This window comes from Peromyscus maniculatus, chromosome 2, assembly GCF_049852395.1.
Source record: "Peromyscus maniculatus bairdii isolate BWxNUB_F1_BW_parent chromosome 2, HU_Pman_BW_mat_3.1, whole genome shotgun sequence".
NCBI classification, from domain to species: Eukaryota; Metazoa; Chordata; class Mammalia; order Rodentia; family Cricetidae; genus Peromyscus; species Peromyscus maniculatus.
Window position 1 is genome coordinate 161,708,724 of NC_134853.1, and position 16,215 is coordinate 161,724,938.

The 16,215-nt window shown below is 42.6% G+C and overlaps 1 protein-coding gene across 1 annotated transcript in view; it reads right to left on the reverse strand.

The window, feature by feature from the left end:
- Positions 1-16,215, reverse strand: part of Kazn (kazrin, periplakin interacting protein) — a 1,014,985-nt gene that overhangs the window by 766,918 nt on the left and 231,852 nt on the right. Inside the window, exon 2 of the mRNA XM_076565617.1 lies at positions 9,656-9,813. Within this exon, the coding sequence (XP_076421732.1) occupies positions 9,656-9,813 (158 nt within the window). The remainder of the gene's footprint in view (positions 1-9,655; positions 9,814-16,215) is intronic.

Below are 16,215 nucleotides of genomic sequence, written 5' to 3' on the forward strand. Positions count from 1 at the left end.
TATTGTTGCCTAAACAAGACCTCAACAATGACAATACCTGGTGACATGCCAACATGAATGGGCAAAATCTCCCAAGGCCCCTGTTCCTAGATGAAGAGTTATAAGCAATGAATGGCTACTGAAAGGGAGGATCAGTTTTCCCCAGGGGTGACCCCCTTGGTAGCTTATCCAAACCCAAATGGTCAGCCCTAAATACATACATATAGGAGAAACACTAAGTGAATTCAGTGGGTTGTATTTGTGTGTGTGCACGTGTGTGTGTGCGCGCGCGTGTGCGTGCGTACATGCGTGCATGCGTGCGTGCATGTGTGTGTGTGTGTGTGTGTGTGTGTGTGTGTGTAAAACAATAATAACTGAAGAAGAGGTCATGAATTTTAGAGGGAGCTGGGGAAACGTAGGGGAAAATAGAGAGGAAATGGGGAGGGTGGGAATGTATCAAGTACCCAGGTTCAATTCCCAGCACCTACATGGCAGTTCACAATCAGTTGTAACTCCAGTTCTAGAGGGATCTGATGGCTTCTTCTGACCTCTGCAGGCACTGCATGTACATGGTCCACAGACATACATGCAGGCAAAACACTCAGACTCCAGACACATAAAATAAAAATAGATGCATCTCAAAAAATGTTTAGTATTCTAGGAGCTGGAGAGATGGCTCCACTGTTAAGAGCACTTGTTGCTCTTTAGAAGACACAGGTTCAGTTCCCAGCACCCACATGGTAGCTCGTAATCATCTGTAACTCTAGTTTCAGGGGATCCAACACCCTCTTCTGGCCTCCACAGGCACCAAGCATGCATATGATGCATAGACATACATAAAAGCATAACATTCAAACACATAAAACTCAAAATAAAAAGAATTAATATTCTAGGGCCAGTATGATGGCTCAGTGGGTAAAGGCACTTGCTCCCAAGCCTGATGACCTGAGTTCAATCTCCAGGTCCCTCAAGTGGAAGGAGAAAATTGACGCCCACAAGTTGTCCTCTGAATTCCACAAATATGTAAACACACACAATAAATAAATAAACAATAGCTGTTATAAGTGTAAAATATTTTAGGGTATAACTATATGGCATACATTCAACTCTCTATTTTCTGACTAATGGACAGGAGCCATACATAAAAATAATACTGAGTAACTGACACTTATAAAAGCCTGATATTGAATTCCATTGTGGTGAAAAGGGTACTGGTAATGAAATCACTTCTTAGACCCTAATTCGCCCTAATTACATCTTATTACCACTACCATTAATTTACATTTCTAGAATGTGTGTTGCTGAGGAAACAATGCCTTGCCCAGCATGGAACCATAAAGCTCTTAATGCAGGTGCGTAATGGAGAGCTGCCTGCTGGCTGGATTGTGCCCAGCCGCTGATGAACTGCAAGCCCTTACCTCCAAACCAACTGACAACTTTCCCCAGCCTCCTTCCATGCGTCTGCTTGTCCATGCATCTAACAAGAACCGCATCCTTGCCTGCTTCCCTGTGGACACCAGTAAGGAAAGGATTAAAGGATCTTCTGTTCCTGAGAGGCCAGCTGTACATTTTATAGTCTTTAAATGAAATGCTAATTCCTAGAATAAGTAATTTACGGGTCTCTTTTGTACGATCTCCGGGGATCTATTTTCAGTTACCTCATGGGGTAATACTAAAGAGACAAATTAAAATACAAATACATGCAATAAAGCATAAGGAGAGTTCTCTTTCTCTCATAAACACAGGCACATAAACACAAGTGTACACACTTTCACAAACACAAACATATACAGATATACATATAAACCCCAAAACACATACAAAAACACAAACATATTCATAATCACTTGCAAATACATACAGACATATATCCATAAACATACAAACATGTTCATAAGCAAATATACACAAACACACATAAATATGCATAAACACACATAAATACACATAAGCACAAAGATGCACACAAACATAAACACACATATACACACATAAATGCAGAGATACACAAAACCACAAACACATGATCCTCAGATCTCAATTTAATTGTGATGATGAGAAAGTCCTTGTACCTTACCAAACATACCTTTAAGACAGTTTGGAAACTTGTTATTAACTGATTTCATACAGGATCTTGAAGAGCAAGGATCACTTCTTTCCTCCCCCACAGTCTAGCACAGTGTCTAAGACACTGGGGATGCTCAGTGAGATGAGGAAAAGGAGTGGGCTGAAAACAAGACGTTTTGAGGAACATTTATCATCAATAGTGGACTTTAGAGAACAGGGGTTTTTGCAACTGGAAGATTTCCATAAATAATTAAAATGTGAACTTTGGATCTAAAGCAGGGCTTTCCAACCTTGATATTATGGACATCTATGAGTAAAACATTATTTGCTTGGTAAAGCTGTTCTGTGTATTGTGATGAGTCTAGAAACAGCCTTGGTCTCCTCCCTTAAGGCGGCAATGGTTGGCCAATGCTTGTTCTTCCAAAGGACTGGAGTTCTGTTCCTAGAATCCATCCCAAGCAGCTCCCAATCACTGTAACTCCAACTCCAAGGGATCCTATGCTCCCTTCTAGCCTCCTTGGTCCCCCCCCCCCTCTCTCTCTCTCTCTCTCTCACACACACACACACACACACACACACACACACACACACACACACTTTTTAAAAACTTTTTTAAAATGCCAATAACACCATGACCCCTACCCTACTTTCTGTTGTTGTGATAAAATTCCCTGATTCCCTGAAAAGGGGGGCAGGCAGGATTTACTTCAGCTCACAATTCCAGACTACAGTCTGAGATAGCAGTGAAGTCATTGCAGAAGGAACTTAAAATAGCTTGTCACATCACATCAACAGTCAAGAGCAGAGAGAAATATATGCATGCATGTTCATCTGCTTGCTTTTGCTCAGCTCAATCTTCTACTCTTTTAAGAATGAATTATTTTTTTATTTATATGTATTATGTTTGTGGGACTGTGCTAGTGCTTGCTATATGTATTTGGTGCTTATGGAAGCCAGAAAGAGGCATCAGATCCCCTGGACTCAGAGTTATAGCTGGCTGTGAGCTGCCCCAAGCAGGTGCTGGGAACCGAACTCAGGTCCTCACCAAGAGCAGTATATGCTCTTAACCACTCAGTCATCTCTCCAGCTCTGGTTTCTCCACTAACGTACAATTTAGTACACCCATGCCTAGAGAACTGTACTGCCTTCTGTGGACTGGGTCTTCTCATATCAATTAACTTGTATCATAAATATATATAAACTTCTTTATATTTATATATACTATATTACATATAGTATATACTATATAATAGTAATATAACTTCTCATTATCAATTAACTTAATTCAAACAATTCTCAACAGGCGAGCCTACTGGTCAACCAACTGTAGACAATTTCACCCTGAGACTGTCTTCCAGGTTCTCAGTTGTACTAAGTTGGCAATTAAAGCCGACCATCCCAGTCTCCAACAACCACCAGTCAGGAAAACCTTAACATAAAGCAGACGTTCTCTGGAAGGTGGCAGGCAAACTTATTCTCCTCTCCTCTTAGTTGAAATCATTCATATAGACATGTTGAACCCACATCCCAGACCACATGTGACCTAAAGATAGCTATAAATGCAATCCAACACAAATTCATAAACATACTTGAAACATCATGATCTTCTTGGCAATGTTTTTGTGGTGACTGCAAAGTTCCCAAGTGTGGGCTCTGTTAACATTGTGTCACCTTCATGAGATGAGAAGCCTCTGAAAGGATCATGCTGGAACTGGGCATTATCTTGGAAGTCATTATTTGCTAACATAACAACAGATATCTTGAAGACCCTGAGATATTTGGGGTGTCTTTTATACTCTGCTTGGAGAGTTCAGAAAATTGCATTTTTGGAGCCATAAACCTCGTTGGGGTCTAAGAGTATAGAGTTTACCTTTACTGTCTTGTCTCTTAAAATTGACCAAACAATTTTATCAGCCCCAGATAAATACGTTAGTAATAACTGCGATGCTCTCTAACTGTAGTATCGACATAAAATAGCACCCTCAGGCATGAGAAGTGTTAGAAACAGGAGTCAAATTGAAGGTTACCTCTGTGACATGCATGGCCTGCCTGCCTCCCAATGTCTCCCCACTGCCGGGGGTGGCAGCTGTTAGGCTAACCTCCCTGTCCACTGGCAAGAGCTGATGTTGACTCTAGTCCAAATCCATCCTCCTCCTTCTGAGACCAGTCTACAGACAGTTCTCCACTAGCTGATCTATTCTTGTTAACTCAGCCCGAGTCTGCCAGAAGCCAACTGGAGGGTCCCTCCAGTGGAGTTTGCTAAAGCCTTCTCTCAAAAGGAGAAGAAAAACAAAGCAACCCAAACTCTATTCCATCCCAGATCCTGGCAGGGTCCCCATCTTGCTTCCCGTCCACCAGGCTTGCGTTCAGCTCATCATCCCACCTCCTGCTGCTGTGCCGTTTTCCTGCTTGGAAAGGTACACACAAGGCATGGGCACACATGCTTCCCGAGAGACAGCAGAAAGGAAGACAGAGGAGAAGAGAGGAGCAAAGTAGAGGACAAGATTAGAGGGAAAAGGGCAGAATATAGAGGGAACGAAGAAAAAAAATATATATACCATTTTACCATTTTCCCACCAGGTATCTGACTTTTAGTGTGGCTTGAAGCGAAATGCCCCCCACCCCCACTGCCACCACAGGTTCATGTATCTGAATACTTGGTCCCCAGCTGATGGCGCTGTTTGGGAAGGTTGCGGAACCTTTAGGAGGTGGAGCCTCACTGGAGGAAGTGGGTCTCAGGGGACACGCCTCCTGGAGGTTGTAAAGCCTGACCCTCACTTCCTGTTGTCCCTCTGCTTTAGTGCTATAGATGTGATGTGACTGCCAACCTTGTACCCTGCTGCCTGCCTTCCCCACTGTGATGGATTACTGTATCCTTCTGGCACTATGAGCCAAGATAAACTCTTTCTCCCTTAGCTTGCTTTTTTCAGGTTATTATTATTTTTTTTTTTATCACAGTAACAGAGAAGTAACCAAGATAGGTCAAACACAGACATGCTTGCAGGTGCCAGGCACATGGTTTGCTTTTATTTTGAAAGGTTTCTTCGCTTTGTCCCTACACGGGGACCTATAGGAAGGGATAGTCCTACAGCGCATCCTCTCTTAAAATGAGTCCCCTGAGTTTTAAGCAGGGAGAGCATCTGCTTGGGCAATGGAACCACTGCTTGGGCAGTGGAACTTCCCTCGGCTAGTCTTCACCCCCTGACCAGCAGAAGAAGCCTTCCATGTGTACACACATCTGTCAGTCTTTAGAACTCAACCTCCAACAGTAAGACCTTACTTTGAACCCGGCCATCTTCCTGTTTCTCCAAGCATGGCTTCTCCTTTAATAAACAATGACCCAAAGCCTTTGGTGGGAGGGGGCAGAGTTGATGTTAGGAAATTTAATTTGCTGTAATCGACCCCTCCTAGCATGCAGAGTTACACAGTGCGAGGAAAAGAATTAATCTCTCCTAGAAAGAATTGCCTTTTTGCTGTTATGAATCTAATCACTTACGAGACTGGCTTGGCATTTTGGGTTTAGAGGAAGCTCTCAGGAATAAAAACCACCAGATTAGGTTTCAAATGCCATCTGAATAGGGTACTTCATTGAACTGGGCCGGGGCGGGGGGGGGGGGGGGGCTGCAGACAGAAGATGCCATGCAATGCAAATAGAGGCTCTTATGTTCTTTGGTTCTGGCAGAGACTCACCACCACGACCATGCAAAGAAACAGTTATGGAATGAATGCATCACCATGGCCTCTTGGGATACCCTGTCCCTATCCCTTTATTCCCATGAGATACTGCATTGCATAGAGCAGGCCTGCCAATCATCACTGGCACCCCCATTATACTGGGGGATGTGTCTTTTCCATGCATACTGTTTTATAATCCTCAGAGGTGGGATTTCATAGCACAGCAGTGCGTTTGCCTTTGACATTCTCCTAAGCAGGATTTATTGCCTCCAAAACAGATGTGACTTGAATCGATTATGCCTTGTAAGCACACACTCTCCAAGCAGCCTCTGGGCTCTCTGCAAGACTTTTGTTTCTTTTTCCTGGATTCATACAATGTGTGGCTGATGTCAGAGAATCTCATCATAATCGAATACTATTAAGAGCCCTGTGTGTACTGAACTAAGACACTTAGGAAGCCCACCAAGTCAAGGCATGTGGTTCATTCTCTGCTTTTGTCCCACAAAATGCAAACCTACAGACTGATCCATTGATATCATAAAATGCAGAGCCAAAAGAAAGCTGTGCATGCAAGCTACATTAACATTCTATTGATAATCCACTATTGAGCTTAGAATAATAAATAAGTATATCCATCTGTCTTTGGAAGAAAAATACGAAGCAATGTGTAAAAATAGATGGAAAATAACTGAATTTCACAAGAGTAAATGGGGTGTTCAATAAAGATTCTCACTAAAAAATATATATTTCTGGATGCCTACTACAAGAAAAGAATGTATTTCTGGATGTCTACTACAAAACTCAAAACTACATTTTGGAGCTGGAGAGATGCTCAGTGCTTAAGAATACTTGTTGCTCTGGCAGAGGATTCAAATTCAGTTCCCAGAATCTATGTCATGAAGCTCACAACTGCCTGTAACTCCAGTTCTAGAGGATCTGATGCCCCCTTATGGCCTCTGTAGGCAGTGTACTTATGTGCACATACCTACATACAGACATATTTTTACAAACATATAATTACAAATAAAATAAATCTTTAAACAAATAAATAAAACCACCTACCCCCAGTCATCAACAAAATGCCATTTCCTCAGCATCATATAAAATTGGTGGCATTAAGCTGAAAGAGAATCACCCAGAGATTCTGTGCAACCCAAGGGGCTGGGACATCACAATTCTATTTGATTTCAGCAAAACTTTCAGAAATTTAAGTGTGCTTGTTTGGAAGTAAAGCTACAAGGCTGATATCTTGAAACTAAACTAAGTACAAGCCACTTCATCCTTTATAAATCTAAACGACAAGACTTTCACCAGTTTTTGAATAGAAAGAGGTCTGACACAAGAGTGTGCCTAGATACCACATGACAATACCTGACCAGCTTCCTGTGACAATTTTCCTGGAGATGTGGACCCAATCCACCTTGATTGTAGAGTGCAGGACTGGAGAGGAAGAGCCATAAAACCTAATTTTATTTGTCAAAATGAGAACATTCTATTTGTATCAATTCAGGAACAGAAGAAAACAAGAAAATAAAATATTCAGGAACCTTGTCAGATGGGATACTTAAACTCCTAATGGAAAAGAAGAAAATGGGAAAGAAAGAAAGAAAGAAAGAAAGAAAGAAAGAAAGAAAGAAAGGAAGGAAGGAAGGAAGGAAGGAAGGAAGGAAGGAAGGAAGGAAGGAGGAAGGAAGGAAGGAAGGAAGGAAGGAAGGAAGGAAGGAAGGAAGGAAGGAAGGAAGGAAGAAAGAAAGGAAGAGAGAGAGAGGAAAAAAGAGGGAAAGGGAAAGAGGGAGGGAGGGAGGGAGGGAGGGAGGGAGGGAGGGAGGGAGGGAGGGAGGGAGGGAGGGAGGGAAGGAGGGAGGTTACCAATGCCAAGGAGGATTCAAGATGCCAGTTTAACATTTGATGAGAAATAATCTTAAGCCATGTAAGATGTTTTGGATTGACATATAGTAAAGGTACATATTTCTGGGGTACAGGGTGGTAATTCATAAGGATACAATGTGTATGGCCCAAACTGGGGTAAATAGTATTCCCAGCTTCTTCAGCACGTCATTGTGCTGGGGCATTTCAATCTTCTCTCTTCCAGTTCTTAATAAAACTGGTAATGAATTCACCTGGTGTGGTGCTGTATGCCTGGAACCCTAGGAGGACTGCTGTGAGTTTGGGGCCAGCCTGGGCTACCTAGTGAAATCCTTCCTCAAAACACCAAAATAATAATAATAAATGTACTAAGTTGTTATGAACTCTATTTACCCGACTGGGCTGTGGACTCACTTCTCCATGCCCCTCAAATATGGGGCCTGTTTTCCCTCTGCTGTTAAAGGTTTTGAAAAGTTCAGCACTCTGCATTAGCAAATTCAAATGAGAAAAAGAAATGAAGAGGCTTTTATTCTCTGGGATTTTGCAAACTAGAACATACACACTCTCCTTAGGGATTCATTTACACAGTTCCCTGGGCTGCAATGTCAGCTATCGGATTGGGTCCAGGCATTGAGCAAAGCTACGCTTTCAGGAACAATTTGCTTTCTTTATTCAGTAAATTGCTCTAAATTTCCCCTTTTTTCCAAGCCTTAAAATTGGCTCTTGCGGCTTTAGAAGCCTTCTTTTCTCCCCCAGACAGGCTTGGGAAGGAAGGGGAGGCTGAATGGCTGCTTACTGAAAAGAGGGACTGGAAGAATAAGAATGTAAATGAAAGGCTTTGCATAATTTGGGGCACCTTGACAGAGGGGCTCGGATCCCATGGGGCAGCTTCAAACACTGACAGGTGAGGCATGTAGACAGGTCCCATCAGCTACAGTCTTGGTGAGATGAAACCCAGATTTCCAGATTGATCATAGAAAATAAAACACAAAGCATCATTCTGATAGGAACAAAAGTGGAGAGACCATGGTTCAAAACTCTGCCACTCAGAGCAGAAGGCAGGGAACAGCCATATTGACCTCACTTGTTCAATGGAAAGCAAGCTTCAGAAGAAAGCTTTGGAGACATCACACAAGAACCCCACCCCCCAAACCAAAGATGATTTCCTAAAAATACTTCCAGATCCCCAAGAGGCAGAAATGACAATAAATTCTAGAGCAGTTTGCTTTAACCAAAGAAAATTACCATCCGGCTCTTAAAACACCTGGTGTTTGCCCATCAACATATCTGGAGAAACCCACTAACAAAGACAGAAGGAGGAGAAAGATTACTTTTAAATATTTCAATAAAACAGCATATGAGAAGGAACCTTGAGAAACAACATCCCAACAATAGTGTGAAATGGGCAGTTCCGCTGCAGCATATTCACTGCTAGTATCTTCAAATGCTGATTCATTTACTAGGGAACACATCGGACACCCCTAAATATTTATCAGCTACTCAGAGATACAGTTTTGGATCAAGTCTTGCTCCACGCCGACACCCTTGCCAGTTTCAATGCCTGCCAAGTTTGTATGTAAATGCATTCTTTCTCTTTCCCAAGACTGAGAGGAGATACACTCCATTCTCAAAAGCAACACACACATTATCTTTAAGCTCCATTACTCTGACTTAAAAACATAGTAAAATCTACTGGAAAGCCCAGTCCTCACTGTATCAGAGTGCCTCTTAGGGTTGTTTATGGTAAAAGTGACTGGTGGTTGGTTTGGTAGTTGAACATCCTTGGATATCTTATCCCCCAAATAAAACATTTAAAGAAATTCCAAAGATAATCCCCAAATCCATTAAAGGCATTGTCCAACCTGTGGCCAACAATAGCAATGAATGAGACCCAACATAAAATCCTAAGCTTGCATAAAACATGGTAAGAATTTTTGTAATATTTTTCATTGTTGTTTTTGGTAATTAAGCTGTGCAATTCTTGAGTGTGAACTTTTTAAATGACACTCTCGTGTCATAATAACACAATCCTGGACAACCCTGTACCACCCATCACTGATCTTTGTACCTGGGCATCCATTAAGAGGTGTCTCATCAATATCATAGAGTTCTTCAGTGTCTCTTTCTCCGTGGGTAGAAAGGGGTCATCGTCTTCCTCCAGTGCCTTCGACTTGGTGACAATGAAGTGGGAAATCTGGTCATTTAGGGTGTGCAGTGACTGCACAGCTGTGAAAAGACAAAGAAGGAAAAATAAAAATGGTACTGTTAACTCTTTCTGTGTGCACGCACGTGCACGCGCGCACAGATGAGTACGCATGCACATACGTCTCAGAGAGTCTCTCCAACCACTCAGTGCTGGGATTACAAGTGCACACCACCAAACCCAGTTTTAGTTTTAGTTTTCAATTTGGTGTGATTATCAGCTTTAATTGTCAACTTGACACCTGGGAAGAGAGTCTCAATGAGGGGCTGCCTGCCTTGGGTTGGTCTATGAGTGATTGTCTTCAGTTAATTGATGTGAGAAGACCCATCTCACCATGGGTGTAACCCTTCCCTAGGCAGGAAGTCCTGAACTGTGTGAGATTACAAGCAGTGAATGTACATGTGTTTGTTTCTCTCTGCTCTTGACTATGGATGTCACTATGATGTGACTCGCTATTTGAAGTTCTTGCCTTGATTTCCCTACAATGATGAACTGTAGCCTGGAATTGCAAGCTAAAATCAACCCCGCTCTCCTTTAAGTTGCTTTCTGCCAAGGTATTTCACCACAGCCACAGAAATGAATCTAAGACACGGGCATTTGGGGGATTAATCCTAGGTCCTCATACTTGCAAAACAAACAGTTTCCTGACTGAGCCATCTCCCTGGTCCCACAACTGGTAACCTTCAGTGAGAAACTGATCCATCATTTTCTAGTGGAAAGCAAGTGTGCACACCAGGGACCAACCAGGTAAATGCTGGGAACCTGGATTTCTTCAACAGTTTAACAGCTAGGTTGTGTCTGGTGACCATCATCCAAATATTTATCCCAAACTTTATAGAGTTCTTGAGGACACATTTGCCAGCAAAACCAGATGTGGAACCTACTTCATGGAGCACCCAGTTGTCCTAGGGAAGCATAACAGGATAGAGTTAGCTGTGTACCATAGATGTGACTTTTTGGTCAGCATTCATAAGCCAGAGATCAACAGGGCACCAGGGTGCAGTCCTATGCTAGATTTACACCTGTGATAATGCAGGCAGCTATTTTCTCCCTAAGCAGACGGCTCTGCCATCGAAGTGTATGAAGGGCAGTGGCCATGTTTCCCAATCAGTGCCACAGGCAGGCTGGAAGAACTGTAATTTCTCTGTCATTCTCATACCACTTGCCATCTGACATGTTACAGTTTGGGACTTGACTCCTTTAGTATTACAAGCTCTCTCTCTCTCTCTCTCTCTCTCTCTCTCTCTCTCTCTCTCTCTCTCTCTCTCTCTCTCTCCTGTGCACTTCATAGGAGCAGAGGTGGGTGTGAGTGTGTATGAGTTTACATGTGTGCATGTGTGTATGGGTATGTGTATGAGTTTAATGCATGTGCATATGTGAATATGAGTGTGTGTGTGAGTGTTTGAGTGACTGTGAGTCTTTGCATGTGTGAATGTGGATGAGTATGCATACATGTGTGTGTGTGTGTATGTGAGTGTATGAGTATGTAGGCCAGAGGTTGGTATAAGATACTGTCCTAAGTTTCTCCATGTTTTCCATTTTGAGACAGGATTTCCCACAGAAGCTGGACCTCGTCATTACAGTCAGACTGGCTGGCCAGCTGGCTCTGTGATCCTCCCTGGATCCGCTTTCTCGGTGCCACAATGACAGGCACATGTCACCGTGCCTGGTATGTGGGCGCTGAGGATCTAAACTCAGGCCCTCATCCTTGCCTGGCAAACACATTCACCAAACCACCTCCCCAGCCCCCATAGGGAGTTTTTTTTTTATCTGTTTTCTGCTCTGTCTCCAACACATGGACTATCAGAGTTCAATAAACATTGTTGAACTAATTCCTTTACCTTTCCTTAAATTCAAATTCCTTTCCTTATAGAATAGTCCATAATTTTTCAGGTAAACCTACACTTATTAAACCATCAAAGAATAACTCTGGGGAATTCTCAGTAAAGCTACCACAGGAACATGATTCTGAAATCATCCAGGGACCTGGAAATCATCAGCCATCTCTAACACCCAGTGGCAGGGCTTGGGAGACTGTGCTTCCAGCCAAAGGCTGGACCCAGATCATCCTCTCACTGTAAACAGCTAGGAAGCCTGGTGACTTTATACACAGCTGTGTTGTACAGACAGTGGGGGAGGTCGGCAGTCCTTGAAATGGTTATTTGCATGTAGCTGACACGTGCAACTCTCTACTCCACATACACAATACAAATATAGTTAAAAAATTTTAAAGCAAGTGTGTTCTAATGTATGCATATATTCTTTTTATCTATTTTCATATACATATTATATGTATATATTATATTTACATATGTTACAGTTCCTTCTGTTGAGAAGTGGAGGCTCACACTCCCTATGAGTCTAGCTGGCCCCAGTAACAGAACAGTTTCTCTATGATTCCTATGTCCAGCTCATAAAAGGTCTGGAATCTCTGGGCATGTTCACTCTGCGTGAAGATAGCTGCTGTGTAAAATACTTGTCATCAATATTGATTGTCAAACTGCTAGGATCTAGAATTATCTAGGATACCCCTGGGCATGCCTGTGAGGGAATTTCTAGATTGGGTTAATTGGGGTGGGAAGACCCTGAATGTGGGTGGAACCATTCCATGAACAGGGTCCTAGATAATATAAAAGGAGGAAAAAACCGAATTGAGCAGCAGTGTTCATCACTCTGCTTCCTGACTATAGATGCAATGGGACCTTCCATCTCAAGTCCTTGCTGCTGGGTCTTCCCCACCATGATATACTGTACTCGGCAGCTATGAGACAAAGTAAGTCACTCCTACCTCATTCTCAGGTATTTTGTCATAGTGACACACAGCTAACACGACACTTGAACAATCAGAGACTATATTTCTCCAAGAAACCAGATTGCTTGGAGAAAGGGGGAGATATTTAGGCAGCTGAAGCTGTCTGTTCATCCACCCATCTATCCATCCACCCATTCAACTATCCATTTACTCATCTATTCATCTCACCCGTTCACCTACCCATCTACCCATCCATTTATCCATATATGCACCCACCCACCTATCTATCCATCTACCTACCCATCCACCCATCCATCCACCTATCTACCTGCCCACCTATTCATCCACCACCCACCCATCCTTCCTTCTATCCATCCATCCATCCATCCATCCATCCATCCATCCATCCGCCTATCCACCTGCTCACCTATTCATCCACCCACTCACCCATCTACCCACTGACTTAACCATCTACTCATTTACCTATCCATTCATCCCAGGTGCCAGACAGATGAGTGGAAAACTATCTGGCAGGGTGAGAGAAATAACTTAGTGGTTAAGAGAAATTGTTGATTTTGCCAAGACTCTGAATTTAGTTTCCAGCTTCCATGTCTGGCAGTTCAAAACTGTGTAACTCCAGTGCCAGGGGATCTGATGCCCTCTTCTGGCCTCTATAAATAGGCACACACATAAGGCATACAGTCACACAAACTCACATACAAATAAAGACAGAAAAATAAGAACATTCAATGACAGAAGATACAACAAAGAGAAGGGGTGAGGTATCCATATTCATGATCATGAGGAATCATATGTATATTCCATCTGCAAGGTCTCATCCTCCTACCTCATCCAAGTCACCCTAAATGCAGACCTGTCCGTGGAGAGTAGAACTGAGCTGTGTCTCTGTCTCCTATCCCAAAACCGAGAGCATAAATATGTACTAATTAGTATAACTCAGTTTTGGGGTGCTTTGTTATGTAGCAACAGGTAACTGCAAAATACAACTGTGACACCTCATAAAACTCACCAGAAGCTATCAATTCCATGGGGACAATAATAGTGCTTTCTCAGTTCATCACCACATGTCTTAGTTACTTTTCTATTGCATGACAAGGCACTATGACCGAGATAGCTTATAAAAGTATTTAATTCGGGAATCACAGTTCCTGAGAGCTGGATTCCATGACCATTATGGCAGGAAGCGTGACAGCAGCCCCTGCAGGCATGGAGCTGGAGCATTAGCAGAGAGTTCACATCTTGATCTCCCTGCATGAGGTATCTCCCTCAACAAGGCCAACAAGGCCACACCTCCTAATCCTTCCCAAACAGTCCCATCAACTGTGGACCAAGCATTAGTACATTTGAGCCTATGGAGAGGCCATTCTCACTCAAACCAGGACACCATGTTACTGACATTAACCACTGCATATCAGAACAAATAAGTAGAGGCATGAAAGAGAAAGGCACTCCACTCTGTCCCCACCCCTCCCTTGTCATCATAGAATTGGGAAGTCATACACATTGTTCTCCATTTGCCCTATAAAACCCTCAACCAAATAAAGCTGTTCTTAAAATGTGTGACGGATTAGAGACTGGAGAGCCCAGACACTATTCCTCCCTACCTGAGGTTAGGAAATGAGGTCATAAAATCCAGTTTACTTGGTTGATTCTACTGAATGTGAAATGACATTCAGTCTGTTTGCGTTATCTTGGTCCACAAATCTTCAGAAACAGGCTTCTTAAGCAGCTTATTTATCCGAACTATTGTCTGAATCTCCCTTAACATTAATGAGCACTTATTTAGGCTTCTGATATGAATGGCACATCCATAGCTTGGTAGAAGGGAAACAATGCCAAGTCTCAACATTCCATATCATTTTAAAAAGTAGAGGACATGCATAAAATTTTTTAACGTGTTCAGAAGCACCCCACTTCTGCTTTTATGGGTCAGATGGAGCACAGAATGTGATGCAATGATGATATGACCTCAAATGCTCATTTTATGCAGATGAGTCCAGATGTCATTGAGATGGGCTTTTGTACTACTTTTATAGAAAAATATGCCTGATGAATCATGTCATGGGGAAGAGCCACTAGCAGCTCCATGGATTTTATGATCTTGTTATTTATATGGTCCATAGATACGAACTAATGACCAAATTTATCCCCATGTGTTAAACAACCTTTGCTTTTCACAAATCTCAAAAGCTATGATATATTTTGCATTAAAATGCTCACCCGTTTCCAGTTCTTGTTTTAATGGGATCACATTAAATAAATGAAGCTGAAATAATTCAGACTTTTTTCCTTCCCGTTGTTATAATAAAACTCATTCTGCTAGAGTTCAGGATGCAGAGAGGTCAGAACCCTCATATGTTGCTGTGGGAAAAGGTTTGGCAATGGATCAAGAAATAAATATAGGATTTTCATATGAAAGGGCAATGTACTCTTAGGTATATAATCAAAGGAATTGGAGGAAGGTGCTTGAGCAAACACTTGTCTGTGAATTGTCACAGCAGCATTAGTTAACATAACCAAAGCTGGAAACTACTCGTTCATTGCCCATGAATTAGTGGATGGGTAAACACAATCTGGTATATCCATTCAGAGGAGCATTATTCAGCCATACAAAGGGAATAAGGTACACATCCATGCCACCATGTGAATGAACTTGGAAACATTAAGATAAGTGAAAGAAGTAAATCCCCCAAAGATCCATGTACAAGAACTGTCCATAATGGGCAAATAGTGGAACCAAAACATTAGCAGATTCCAGGGAGTCTGGATAGAAGAAAGAGGAATGACTGCTCAGTACGTAATAAATAAAGGGTTTCCTTTGGGGAATGGTAAGAATATTCAGGGAAGAGTTATAGTGATGGATACACACAGTGAATGAACTAACCACTGCTGAACTGTGCTCTCTAAGAGGTTAGAACAGGAAATTTGTCTGTGTGCATTCTACTGCAGTTTGAAAACAAATTGTGAGGCAGGGGATTGCAAGATAAGGAGTATACTGCAGACCTTATAACTGGGATTTCTCTTATGGTAAGATGGGGAAGGGACCTAAATTTAACCTTAGTACCCACATTGTGGAAGGAGAGAATTTCTCTTGTAAGCTGTCTTCTGACTTCTATGCATGCCTCATGACATACACACACACACACACACACACACACACACACACACACACACACACACACACAGCCAGCATAGTTGTAAGCGAGTGTTGTAACTCTAGGGGAAAGGTACCCTGACTGGAGAGTCAGGTGACACTTTGAGCTGCTAGGGCAGCTCTGGCAGCTGGAACTGCAATGGGACAGCTCAGCTCTGGAAGGAAAGGTATCCTGACTGTTCAGGGGAGTCAGGCAATACCTTGAGCTGCTAGGACAGCTCAGCTCTGGAGGGAAAGGTATCAAGACTGCTCAGGAGAGTCAGGCAATACCTGGAGTTGGGGTGTGGTTAGGGATGGTCTCCGTGCAGAATATAGCAATCCTGCTCCTCTCCTGGAGAGCCGCTACAGCTGAGCTTTTCTCAGACCCCCTTAAGGGGGCTTCCCAGCAGGGCTCTACTTCTTTTCCAGCCCACTTGATGTTGCTTCTTTTGCTTCACTTTGCTAAAGGGGAAACCCCTGAAGAAATGTAGCAATCTCCTCCAGCTCCAGCTCAGTCAA